Source organism: Schistocerca serialis, chromosome 3, assembly GCF_023864345.2.
Source record: "Schistocerca serialis cubense isolate TAMUIC-IGC-003099 chromosome 3, iqSchSeri2.2, whole genome shotgun sequence".
NCBI classification, from domain to species: Eukaryota; Metazoa; Arthropoda; class Insecta; order Orthoptera; family Acrididae; genus Schistocerca; species Schistocerca serialis.
Window position 1 is genome coordinate 247128293 of NC_064640.1, and position 13900 is coordinate 247142192.

The 13900-nt window shown below is 44.8% G+C and overlaps 1 protein-coding gene across 2 annotated transcripts in view; it reads left to right on the forward strand.

The window, feature by feature from the left end:
• The window catches only part of LOC126469995 (uncharacterized), a 501305-nt gene that overhangs the window by 464962 nt on the left and 22443 nt on the right, over window positions 1-13900 (forward strand). For both annotated transcript variants that reach the window (XM_050097449.1, XM_050097450.1), the window contains one exon: window positions 10993-11188. In XM_050097449.1, the coding sequence (XP_049953406.1) occupies window positions 10993-11188 (196 nt within the window). The remainder of the gene's footprint in view (window positions 1-10992; window positions 11189-13900) is intronic.

Sequence of the window (13900 nt, forward strand, 5' to 3'; positions counted from 1 at the left end):
TGGTATCCCATCAGGTCCAGCGGCCTTTCCTCTTTTGAGCGATTTTAATTGTTTCTCTATCCCTCTGTCGTCTATTGCGAAAGCTACCATTTTGTCATCTGTGCGACAATCTAGAGAAGGAACTACAGTGCAGTCTTCCTCTGTGAAACAGCTTTGGAAAAAGACATTTAGTATTTTGGCCTTTAGTCTGTCATCCTCTGTTTCAGTATCATTTTGGTCATAGAGTGTCTGGACCTACCGCTTTCACATAAGACCAAAATTTCTTAGGATTTTCTGCCAACTCAGTACATAGAACTTTACTTTCGAATTCATTGAACGCCTCTCGCATAGCCCTCCTCACTACATTTCGCTTCGCGTAATTTTTGTTTGTCTGCAAGGCTTTGGCTATGTTTATGTTTGCTGTGAAGTTCCCTTTGCTTCCGCAGCACATTTCTAACTCGGTTGTTGTACCACTGTGGCTCTTTTCTATCTCTTACGGTCTTGCTTGGCACATACTCATCTAACCCATATTGTACGATGGTTTTGAACTTTGTCCACTGATCCTCAACACTATCTGTGCTTGAGACAAAACTTTTGTGTTGAGCCGTCAGATACTATGTAATCTGCTTTTTGTCACTTTTGCTAAACAGAAAAATCTTCCTACCTTTTTTAATATTTCTATTTACGCCTGAAATCATCGATGCAGTAACCGCTTTATGATCGCTGATTCCCTGTTCTGCGTTAACTGTTTCAAATAGTTCGGGTCTGTTTGTCACCAGAAGGTCTAATATGTTATTTCACTGGATTCTTTGTCCCTGCCACCCGTTATGAACGTTTGAGTCTCTCAGTCTATATCCGGCAAATTAAAATCTCCACCCAGAACTATAACATGGTGGGGAAATCTACTCGAAATATTTTCCGAATTATCCTTCAGGTGCTCAACCACAACAGCTGCTGAACCAAAGCAAACAACACAGTAAAGATGAAGAAGACACGAAAGCATGAAGTCCATATCTTTAATAGGAGTGAGCTCGGACATAAAAGGTTAACTTCCGATGTTAGTAGACGCCGCCATAGTCCTCTGTTTCTGCGCCTGCGCAGTGTGCAGCATTCTCGGAAATTTAGAACTCCACGCTCCACACAATCCGTAGATCACTGACGTCATGGACACACACACATCGTGGTTGGCTGCTGATTTACATGCATGCACGAAAGGCACACGCACTTCGAGCAGTCGATTTCGACATGAAAGTCGCTCGTGTAAAACGGGCTTTAGACGTCCGTATGATAGCGCACCTGTTGAGTCACTTGGCGTATGCTCGCCCTTATGAAGGCGAGTGAGTAACTGACAGCCGAGTGAAGCCGCGGCGCGAGAAAAGTGAATGGGGAGCGAGTCCGACTCGCACGAGTTCGCTACACACATCCAGTACCCTGCTTCATTTGCATGGCATCGTTACTTAACATGACCATGTTACAGAGCAATGTGCCGCACCTTGTTGATTAGTCCGAGCAATAATATTAATACCTCTGTAAGTTCCGTACTGATGGCACTAGCAGACCACTAAAAGTGGTGTACAGGAAATAGTAGAAGTAGATTCGTATGGCATTATTGGCTAACAGTCACTCGAGAGTGATGTTCAGCTTCATGTTTGCAAGTTCTTTCAATTGGTCGCCACTTCGGCGACTTGCAGCTCCTTAACCTACCCGAGTAATCCTATCAGCGAAAGGGACCTACAGTTTAACGTGGAATCCGAATCACGTGTCGTTCCAGGCATTTTTTCACATCATTGAGAGATGAAGGTGCATATAAAGGAAGACTGAAAAATTCCGGTGTCTGACTGGAGTTCGATCCTGCAACCGTACAGTCTCCAGACTCGTACTTTACCACTAGAACACAAAACTCGACATTATGTTGGTATATCAGAGACTACTGCAAAAATGCAAAACAAAACAGATGGAGACGTTTAATTTATGGGAGTATAGATCACTAAGCACCTGACAACAGCGGTAAATTCCTGAAAAAGTGTTGCGTTTACATAAACATGTGCACTATGCATTTCATGCTGGCATCTGCATCGTCCGTCCATAGAGTTCCGAGACTGATTTTATTCGTGGTGTAAAGACGACGTCAGTGCAGTAACTGCAGTGTTTAGCTTGAACTGAGAACTGTAAACAACAAATGGGCGTTCGAGCTGTCAATTGTAGAGCTGTAAAACTACTGTAGGCTACCATAAGTAAGCGTAGACCACGGTACTTTTCCTAATGGACTTCAGCAGTTAAGATGCTACCCGCATTACCTGTAGTACATCAGGTGTGTTGCATATCTGTCGGGCCTTACCTCATTTCGACAGCCTTGTTTACTTGTGTGATCATGTCTTACTCTTCCCTTCGAAACCGGAAGCGTTGAACTGTGTAGAAATTGAATGAGGACATATGAAGGACCACGTGAACTACAGAAAATTAGTAAGCGACCAACTTTCTTCAGCATGCGTCATCATTTGGAAGCGCACAATACAAGGACCATCGAAAACAAGACAATCCACATGTGAGTACTGTGGAACCATACGTATATCATAAAGCAGTGGCTACTCGTCTACTAGATAACATCCAGAAGTGTAGATTCTGTCCACAGTCTAGTAAACATATAGCTCAGGAACCTTTACTGAGACTTCCTGGCAGATTAAAACTGTGTGCCTGAGTTCGAGTCTCGGTCGGGCACACAGTTTTAATCTGCCAGGAAGTTTCATATCAGCGCACACTCCGCTGCAGAGTGAAAATCTCATTCTGGAAACATCCCCCAGGCTGTGGCTAAGCCATGTCTCCGCAATATCCTTTCTTTCAGGAGTGCTAGTTCTGCAAGGTTCGCAGGAGAGCTTCTGTAAAGTTTGGAAGGTAGTAGACGAGGTACTGGCAGAAGTAAAGCTGTGAGTACCTGGCGTGAGTCGTACTTCGGTAGCTCAGATGGTAGAGCACTTGCCCGTGTTAGGCAAAGGTCCCGAGTTCGAGTCTCGGTCGGGCACACAGTTTTAATCTGCCAGGAAGTTTCATATCAGCGCACATTCCGCTGCAGAGTGGAGTGAAAATCTCATTCTGGACCTTTACTGAGATTGGGAAAAAATTGGAGAACCACTTGTAAAACAACTATTGAAACGTCGATGTCTGTTATGTCTGCGACTTCAGCTCAGGAGAAGTCTAGTCTCTCGAACGCCAGATTATCAACTTCTGACAGACGTAGACAAAGTCGTCGCTAGAGCTGTTCAAAAAATGTTCAAATGTGTGTGAAATCTTATGGGACTTAACTGCTAAGGTCATCAGTCCCTAAGCTTACACACTACTTAACCTAATTGTCCTAATGACAAACACACACGCCCATGCCCGAGGGAGGACTCGAACCTCCGCCGGAACCAGCCGCACAGTCCATGACTGCAGCGCCCTAGACCGCTTGGCTAATCCCGCGCAGCTAGAGCTGTTAATGCTTCAGGAGCCTCGTTATCGATGTTAGAGACCCAATACTGGAGGAAAGCTTTCCACTCAATTTTCCTGGGTATGAGCCACTTAGCCACCATGCTATGGGTACCACGTTGTATGTATTGTATTGTTCTGTATGTTAACCAGGGGCCTAGAATCGACGGAGAGGCTCCGTCTCCACCGCAGCCACAGTGGTCCACAACCCCACGACGACTACCGCAGTTCACGTCACCTTTCCGCCGCCCCACACCGAACCACTCTTTCAGGGTTATTGTAAAGTTCGGTCCCCCGTGAATCTCCCCAGGGAACGTCTCACACCAGACGAGTGTAAGCCCTATGTTGCGTGGTAGAGTAATGGTGGTGTACGCGTACGTGGAGAACTTATTTGCGCAGCAATCGCCGACATAGAGTAGCTGAGGCGGAATAAGGGGAACCAGCCCACATTCACCGAGGCAGATGGAAAACCACCTAAAAACCATCCACAGACTGGCCGGCTCAGCGGACCACGACACAAGTCCGCCGGGTGGATTCGTGCTGGGGACCAGGCGCTCCTTCCCAATCCGGAAAGCCGTGCGTTAGAGCGCACGGCTAACCGGACGGGCATAGGTACCACGTTACTCAACACCGAATGTAATGATTTCACGCTGTTGTCACAGGTAAATCTCGCTCATGGTTGGAAAATGTTTCTGGACACCATGTGACTACTTTCATTGTCACGAAACCAAAATTAATTTTTTTCTACAGTATTCCGTCCTGGTGAGTGCCGAGAAACAGCACAATGTTTCTTTCACTACCAATGCTACCAATACTACTGATAATCCTACCATTTACGTCGTCACTTATGTACTGCACAAAACTAGCAAACCGTAGTTTTTTGGCAGACAGTACTGTAGTGGGCGCGCGGGCGTCGAGTAGTTGATTTGGGGGAGGGGACCAAACAGCGAGGTATCGGTCCCATCGGATTAGGGAAGGGTGGAGAAGGAAGTCGGTCGTGCCCTTTCAAAGGAGCCATCCCGGCGTTTGTCTGAAGCGGTTTGGGGAAATCACGGAACACCTAAATCAGGTGAGCCGGACGTGGTTTTGAACCGTCGTCCTTCCGAATGCGAGTCCAGTGTGCTAACCACTGTGCCACCTCGCTTGGTGGCATCGAGTGTCAACGTCGTTGACTCACAAATCGCAATCGAGCAACATCTCTAAATGAAATGTTCAAGACATTTTCCGGAATGTTTAGAAGACAAGAAAAACGTGTGTAAAGTTTGTCCTGCACACCTTGATTGCGGAAGGAAAACAATGACGCGTGGACGCCTGCCGCTGCCATACTGAAATGCAAAACGCGAACGATTCTCGGCTGGAAAAAATCGTCACAAGTTATAAGACGTGTTTTTATCAATAAAAAGCTACCACATATTGTCAAAATGCATAAAATTGACGGCGCAACCGACATTCAAGCCAATGTGACACGCGAATTGAACGACATCGTAAAGAAAGACTTTCCTGATAGTTTGACATGGTTGTATGAATGTTCTACGCTTTGTACTCAAGTGGGGGGAGACCATGTAAAACACTTGACGTAATAAAACCACCATCTTAACTTTTCTCAGTTTTTTGTTAATTCAGTCTTTAAACGTCTTGGACAGATGGGGTATGTGATTTTGAGGACAGGAGATCAGATGAGACGTGATCATGGATGAAATTCCTCATCTGCTTCGGCTCTCTGCGCTTTACAGGCTACCCAGCATATGTACCCAAAAGATAAAATTGTCCAGAATATGCAGTACGCCCTGTCCCAGTTACATAGACAGTGGATAGAGGTGTCATGCTGTTGGGCACCAGAACAAGTGGGAATTCGTGAGTATGTGATAGCCGATATTACAGGCGCGCAGGCATGTACCCTACCAAATTTGATACAGCGTACTATCCCTCCGTGTGCCATGTCTTTACTGAGAATGTTCTTAATGCGTCTAATGAGAAGAAGAATGCCTTTTCTCCGAAGACAATATATCAATTTATGCAAAATTTGTGTCATGTCAGGCATTGACAGAAGTTAGGCAAATATCGGGAAATAAAACACTAAAATATCGTAGAGAATGTGTTTGTTAGGTAGGGGGCCTATGTTCTTTTTATCTACAGACCTGAGGATGGTTCGTAAAGAATCGAAACCGGTCGTTTTAGAAAAAATTAAAGCAATAAAGACGGACAGTATAATCTGAGTCACTGCACAAACGACACACACTATTCACAAATTATTTCAGAATATAATAATATACGTACCATCATCAGACATCCGGACCGTACCTATGGTTTTAGTTTTCATTTTTTGTATCTCAAGATTCCATATGCTTGCCTGAAAAACTGAATTAACGTGCTTCTATAGAGAGTGAAATATTGAGTTCAGAAATAGGAATCTATTCCCTTCCTGTCTGATCTGTTTATAGTCCACGTTTCAATTCCATACAAGGCTACACTCCAGACAAATACCTTCTGAAAAGAATTCCTAAAACTTAAATCTGTATTGGATGTTAAGGGGAGATTCCACCTAAAAATTTAATTTTTGTGCTGTTTTCCTATTCCAACCAAATTTTAAAATAATGTCTGTCACATAAAGATGTAGCAACACCCAAACGTTGACGTGCAGATCTTCATCGGTTTTGGAGTTTTGAATTTTTAATATGATTTTAGTAGCACTTTCGAAAACCAGCTTTTGGTACGCTGACCTCAGTTTTCTCATTCCAGATTTTTTAGGCGCATTCACAGGGATGTTCAATAGTTCTGTGCATTAATTTACGAGAAATGTTATTAGTTTATAGCCGGCCGGTTTTAAAATAATGTCTGTCACACAAAGATGTAGCAACACCCAAACGTTGACGTGCAGATCTTCATCGGTTTTGGAGTTTTGAATTTTTAATATGATTTTAGTAGCACTTTCGAAAACCAGCTTTTGGTACGCAGACCTCAGTTTTCACATTCCAGATTTTTTAGGCGCATTCACGGGAATGTTCAATAGTTCTGTGCATTAATTTACGAGAAATGTTATTAGTTTATAGCCGGCCGGTGTGGAAGTGCGGTTCTAGGCGCTTCAGTTTGGAACCGCGTGACCGCTACGGTCGCAGGTTCGAAATCTGCCTCGGACATGGATGTGTGTGATGTCCTTAGGTTAGTTAGGTTTAAGTAGTTCTAAGTTATAGTCCCATAGTGCTCAGAGCCATTTGATTTTTTTATTAGTTTATTCTCAGTATTTGTTTCAAGTTTCAAACTTATATTTTCGTTAATTATCGGTATATAAATGTGATTATAAAATAGAAAAACTACTTTTTCGATAATATTAATGCATAGAAACATGCAAATACCTCAAAACTACCTCCTGCAAAAATTTAGTTGAGATTGCTCAATATTAAGGATAAAATTCACCCGCACTATACGTTTTCCCTTCCTGTTCTTGTAAGGCTTTTCTACGTGTAGCTTCAAGACCAAGATAGCCTTTTTATAGAATTTCTCCTTCTCCAGTCAGCATCTTGTGGTCTGCTTAATCCATCGTTGATGTCTAGATAAGTAGATCTTTTTTCTGGGAGGATGATACAGGAGAGTGGGACTCCTGCTTTCTTCAAACAGCCCATGCTGAACACCTTTTATAAGACCCAGAAGTATCTGTTTTTTTCCTTTTATCTTTTTTTCTTTGGTAAACTTGGACCAAATGACACTGCGAGAATTTCCATTTGCATTTTGTGTCAGTCATCGGTGCATCTTGACAGTAACGCATCAGATGCAAGTCTTTGATGGACAGGTACTGTCTTGATCACTTCAACAGCTGTCGATGTGCCTCATGCAGTCCATGTTTCAAATGTTTCTAGGACGTACTTGTAATTCGACTATAGCTAAATGTTTTTTAGTATCTAAGGGTAAACACTCCAAAGATGTGAAACAGCTATTAACAGTTTTTTGAAAAAAATTGAAGTTTTAGGGTAGAGTTTCCCCTCAACAAATTTCGCTTTTTCAAAGACGCTTTATTTACCATTGCCAGTCTACATTTTATATCCTCTCCAATTAGGTCATCACCAGTCATTTTACTGCCCAAATAGCAAAACTCATCTATTACTTTTAGTTTCTCATTTGCTAATCTGATTGCCTTAGCATCGCCTGATATAATTTGAAATATTATTAACATAACATTATTATTACTATTACAACTAATTACTACTCTGTGTTATCTAAGCCGGCCGAAGTGGCCGTGCGGTTAAAGGCGCTGCAGTCTGGAACCGCAAGACCGCTACGGTCGCAGGTTCGAATCCTGCCTCGGGCATGGATGTTTGTGATGTCCTTAGGTTAGTTAGGTTTAACTAGTTCTAAGTTCTAGGGGACTGATGACCACAGCAGTTAAGTCCCATAGTGCTCAGAGCCATTTTTGTGTTATCTAAGTAATCTTTCACTGTGTCGAATATATATTGCTTACGAGAAACTGTTTAACGACCGGCTTAAATATGTTTGTTTTAATAATGTCTTTAATCTCCTTGGAAGATTTATTGTGTAGTTTTCTCCTCGGTATAAAACGTTGGTTTGAGTTTTATTTTCATTCTTTATCGGTAAATGTAAATGCTATCTGTATCGTCCTCCCCAGTCATGAACAGAGTTGTTTGTGCAGTAGTTATGAATATTATTTTTAACGTGCATAACTGATTGATAAATATACTCTCATGGTGTAGTTAAATCCTCAACGTTTCGAACAAAACCTTACAGTGAGATCTATTACTATTTTAGGTTGATATTCGTATGGCCTTTTTGTGTAATGTGAAAACCGTGTTCCTATTTTGCGCATTTGTGCCCCAGAAAAGAATTCCATCACTAAGGACGGAATGTACGTATGAAAAGTGTATACCTAAGACACCGCCCGTCAGACGCTGATAATAGAAGTCTAAGGGGATAACATGGTGATGACATTCTATCTGCAAGTGTCTTTGTACATTCACACCACTTGAAGTGCGAATCAATATTCATTCTTGTAAATTTTATGTTTGTTACACAAACTACAAGGGTACCATCTATGTTTAATTTAACGGTGTCATATTCTCTCTTTAAGCTCAAATCAATGTCATTTGTTTACTTTATGTTTAAGGGGTCGTTCACAGCATTATGTTCGCTCTAATGCGAACATCGTTGGTTAGGCTTTACCGTGACTTACTGACAGTTAATAGTAAACTTGTTGTTTCATTTTGCACTATGTTCGAAACCCAAATGCATTATGCGTGCTGAAAGGTACATTGTCCGAATATTTTATTCTGTTCTCAATATAGGTTGAGGTATTACATGTCACGCGTATTACTCGGTCGACTTTCCCGCTTCGCTGACGCAGTTTGTAACCCTCTGCCGCTAGAGGACTCCAAATTGTAGCGAGCAACATGGCAGTGTGTACTTAAGTACATTACGTGATCAAAAGTATCCGTACATCACCAAAAACATAGGTTTTTCATATTAGGTGCTTTGTGCTGCCACCCACTGCCATGTACTTCATATCAGCGACCTCAGTAGTCATTAGACATCGTGAGAGCGCAGAATGGGGCGCTCCGCGGAACTCACGGACTTCGAATGTGGTCAGGTTATTGGGTGTCACTTGTGTCATACGTGTGCACGCGAGATTTCCACTCTCCTAAACATCCATAGGTCCACTGTTTCCTATGTGATAGTTAAGTGGAAACGTGAAAGGACACGTACAGCACAAAGCGTACAGGCCGACCTCGTCTGTTGACTAACAGAGACCGCCGACAGTTGAAGAGTGTCGTAATGTGTAATATGTAGGCATCTATCCAGACCATTATACAGGAATCCCAAACTGCATCAGGATCCACTGCACGTACTATGACAGTTAGGCGGGAGGAGAGAAAACTTGGATTTCATCGCCGAGCGACTGCTCATACGCCACACATCACGCCGGTAAATGCCTAACGGCGCCTTGCTTGGAGTAAGGAGTGTAAACATTAGACGATTGAACAGTGGAAAAAAGTTGTGTGTAGTAACGAATCACGGTACACATTGTGGCGATCCTATGGCAGGGCGTGGGTATGGCAAAATCCCGGTGAACGTCATCTGCCAGCGTGTGTAGTGCCAACAGTAAAATTCGGAGGCGGTGGTGAGATGGTGTGGTCGTGTTTTTCATGGAGAGGGCTTGCACCATTTGTTGTTTTGCGTGGCACTATCACAGCAAAGGCCTACATTGATGTTTTAAGCACCTTCTTGCTTCCAACTGTTTAAGAGCAATTCGGGGATGGCGATTGCATCTTTCTACACGATCGAGCACGTGTTCATAATGCACGGCCTGTGGCGGAGTGGTTACACGACTATAACATCCCTGTAATTGACTGGCCTGCACAGGATCCTGACCTGAATCCTACAGAACACTTTTGGGATGTTTTGGAACGCCGACTTCTTGCCAGGCCTCACCGACCGACATCGATACCTCTCCTCAGTGCAGCACTTCGTGAAAAACGGGCTGCCATTCCCCAAGAAACCTTCCAGCTCCTAATTGAACGTATGCTTGCGAGAGTGGAAGCTGTCATCAAAGCTAAGGGTAGGCCAACACCATAATGAATTCAGCACTGCCGATGGAGGGCGCCACGTACTTGTAAGTCATTTTCAGCCAGGTGTACGAATACTTTTGATCACATAGTAGTTGTCGGTGCTTGAGGAACATCGTGCTGTAATCTAGTTTTTAACCATAGAAGAGTTAGTCCGCACATGGAGCACTCTCTCCTTCAGCGTCGAAGTCCTAGACCACGCACGAGCGCAGCGATATCTTTTTGGAAATGTTTGGTAAGTTCCTATGAGAGCAAACTGCGGAGGTCATCGGTCCCTAGGCTTACACACTACTTAATCTAACTTAAACTCACTGACACTAAGGACAACACACAAACCCATACTCCAAGGACGATTCTAATGGTTCAAATGGCTCTGTGCACTATGGGACTTAACATCTGAGGTCATCAGTCCCCTAGAACTTAGAACTACTTAAACCTAACTAACCTAAGGACATCACACACATACATGCCGGCGGCAGGATTCGAACCTGCGACCGTAGCTGTCGCGCGGTTCCAGAGTGAAGGAAGGATTCGAACCTCTGACGTAGGTAGCCGCGCGAACCGTGGCAAGGCGCCTTAGACCTCAGCGATATCTACATCAATCCGACGCACTGGGTTCACTGTCACCGACCATCATCCATACAGCCCCGACTTGGCCCCATCCCGTTGTCATCTGTTTCTAAAACTGAAACATCAGCTTCGAGGACTTCGCTTTGACAGTGATGAAGTAGTGCAAGCAGAGGTGAGGTTGTGGCTCCGTCAACAAAGACAAACATTCTACAGGGACAGTATCAACAAACTGGTCTCTCGTTGGGAGACGTTTGTTCGTTGCCAGGGTGACTATGTTGAGAAATAAGTATACAAACATAAAGGGTAAAGATGTTAATGTCTTTTTTTATTTAAAAAGCTTTAAGAGTTTTCTCATAAATTCGGAGGCATTACTTCACAGAAGCCGTCGTCCACGCAACTGATACATTTTCAGCGCACACGGGCGGCTCGGACACGTGGAGTCGGTTCACGGTGTCGGGGCAGCCGTGCCGGCGTGGGACGTTCTGCAGCCTGAACGTGGTGGGCGGCTTCTGGTCCTGCGAACTGGAGGGCGGCGACGCGGGCGCCTGGGACTACTGCTGTCGCCAGGGGCACCACTGCGGGTACTCAGACGGCTACCACTACCCCTGGTACGTAAACTGCCCTAAAAAAGAATAGCGACGTCCTGCAACACTGTAAGCTGCTGTTCAAAGTACACTGGTAAGTCAAAACATTATGACCACGACGTTGGTGCCGCCTGGTGGCTTTGCAGGCACGTGACACGGTAACAAAGGTACGTAAGAGGAGCAGACACGGACTGTGGATCATCCTAGCGAAGATATGGTGTGCAAATGGGAGAATCCATTGAGATAAGTGACTTTGATAAAGAGCAAATCACTGTTACGCAGAGCCTGTGAACGAGTATCTCGAAAGCGGCGAAGCATCTACGAAGGACAGTGAAACTACTACTAGGCGCTAAATGGTTGGATGTCCACGGCTCTTCACAGAACATGTGGTTTGGAGGCTTGTATGCTCTGTAAAGTACACTACTGGCCATTAAAATTGCTACACCAAGAAGAAATGCAGATGATAAACGTGTATTCATTGGACAAATATATTATACTAGAACTGACATGCGATTACGTTTCACGCAATTTGGGTGCATAGATCCTGAGAAATCAGTACCCAGAACAACCACCTCTGGCCGTAATAACGGCCTTGATACGCCTGGGCATTGAGTCAAACAGAGCCTGGATGGCGTGTGCAGGTACAGCTACCCATGCAGTTTCAGTACGATACCACAGTTCATCAAGAGTAGTGACTGGCGTATTGTGACGAGCCAGTTGCTCGGCCACCATTGACCAGCCGTTTTCAATTGGTGAGAGATCTGGAGAATGTGTTGGCCAGGACAGCAGTCGAACATTTTCTGTATCCAGATAGGCCCGTACAGGATCTGCAACATGTGGTCGTGCATTATCCTGCTGAAATTTAGGATTTCGCAGGGATCGAATGAAGGGTAGAGTCACGGGTCGTAACACATCTGAAATGTAACGTCCACTGTTCAAAGCGCCGTCAATGCGAACAAGAAGTGACAGAGACGTGTAACCAATGGCACCCCATACCATCACGCCAGGTGATACGCCAGTATAGCGATGACGAAGACACGCTTCCAATGTGTGTTCACCGCGATGTCGCCAAACATGGATGCGACCATCATGATGCAGTAAACAGAACCTGGATTCATCCGAAAAAATGACGTTTTGCCATTCGTGCACCCAGGTTCATCTTTGAGTACACCATCTCAGGCGCATCTGTCTGTGATGCAGCGTCAAGGGTAACGGCAGCCATGGTCTCCGAGCTGATAGTCCATGCTGCTGCAAACGTCGTCGAACTGTTCGTGCAGACGGTTGTTGTCTTGCAAACGTCCCCACCTGTTGACTCAGGGATCGAGACGTGGCTGCACGATCCGTTACAGCCATGCCGATAAGATGCCTGTCATCTCGACTGCTAGTGATACGAGGCCGTTGGGATCCAGCACGGCGTTCCATATTATCTTCCTAAACCCACCGATTCCATATTCTGGTAACAGTCATTGGATGTCGACCAACGCGAGCAGCAATGTCGCAATACGATAAACCGCAATCGCGTTAGGCTACAAAGCGACTTTTATCAAAGTCGGAAACGTGATGGTACGCATTTCTCCTCCTTACACGAGGCATCACAACAAAGTTTCACCAGGCAACGTCAGTCAACTGCTGTTTGTGTATGAGAAATCGGTTGGAAACTTTCCTCATGTCAGCACGTTGTAGGTGCCGCCATCGGCGCCAACCTTGTGTGAATGCTTTGAAAAGCTAATCATTTGCATATCACAGCATCTTCTTCCTGTCGGTTAAATTTCGCGTCTGTAGCACGTCATCTTCGTGGTGTTGCAATTTTAATGGCCAGCAGTGTAGGATAGATGGTGATCTGTGGCATCTCTGCCGACAGAGCACAATGCTGGTTCGTGCACAAGTGTTTCGGAGCACACCGTTCATTGCACATTGTTTAACACGGAGATCCGCATCAGACCACTCCTCCGTGTTCGCATGTTGTCCCAAACACTTCGTCAGTTACGACTGCAATGGGTGAGGGACCATCGGGATTCGACCGTTGATCAATGGAAACCTGTCGGCTTTTCAGGTGAATCACATTTTTGCTACACTAGATCGATGGTCGTCTCCACAAACGCCGTCATCGAAGTGAACGGCGGCTCGAAATACGCAGCACGCCACAGAAGCAGGCTGGTGAGTGCAGTGCTGTGCTATGGGAGACATTCTTCTGCGCTTCAATGGGATCTGTGACAATAATCTAAGACACGCTGACAGCTGCAAATCACTTGCATGCCTTCATGCTTAATGTCTTCCCCGACGACGATGTCAGATTTCAGCATTATTGTTGTCTGTGTCTCGGTGCCAGAACCGTGCTACAGTGGTTTGAGGGGCATTGTAGTAAAGTCACGTTGGTATCTCGGCGACCAAATTCGCCTGATGGAACCCATGTGGGTCGCGATCGGCCACTATCACCGAGTACGCCAATCAGCAGCCCTTTATTTACACGAATTACGTGACCTGTGCGTAGACATCTAATGGCACATGGCTCCACAAACCTACCAACAAACTGTCGGATACGCAGAATCAGAGATTTATTTCGTTCCAAAGACGGACAAACGAGCTATTCAGCGGGCGGTCATAATGTTCTAGGTCATCAGTGCATTGTTCAACGTAAAATTATTGAAGCTTTAATATTCACTTTTGGCATATTGCGCCGGCCGGTGTGGCCGAACGGTTCTAGACGCTACAGTCTGGAAACGCGCGACCGCTATG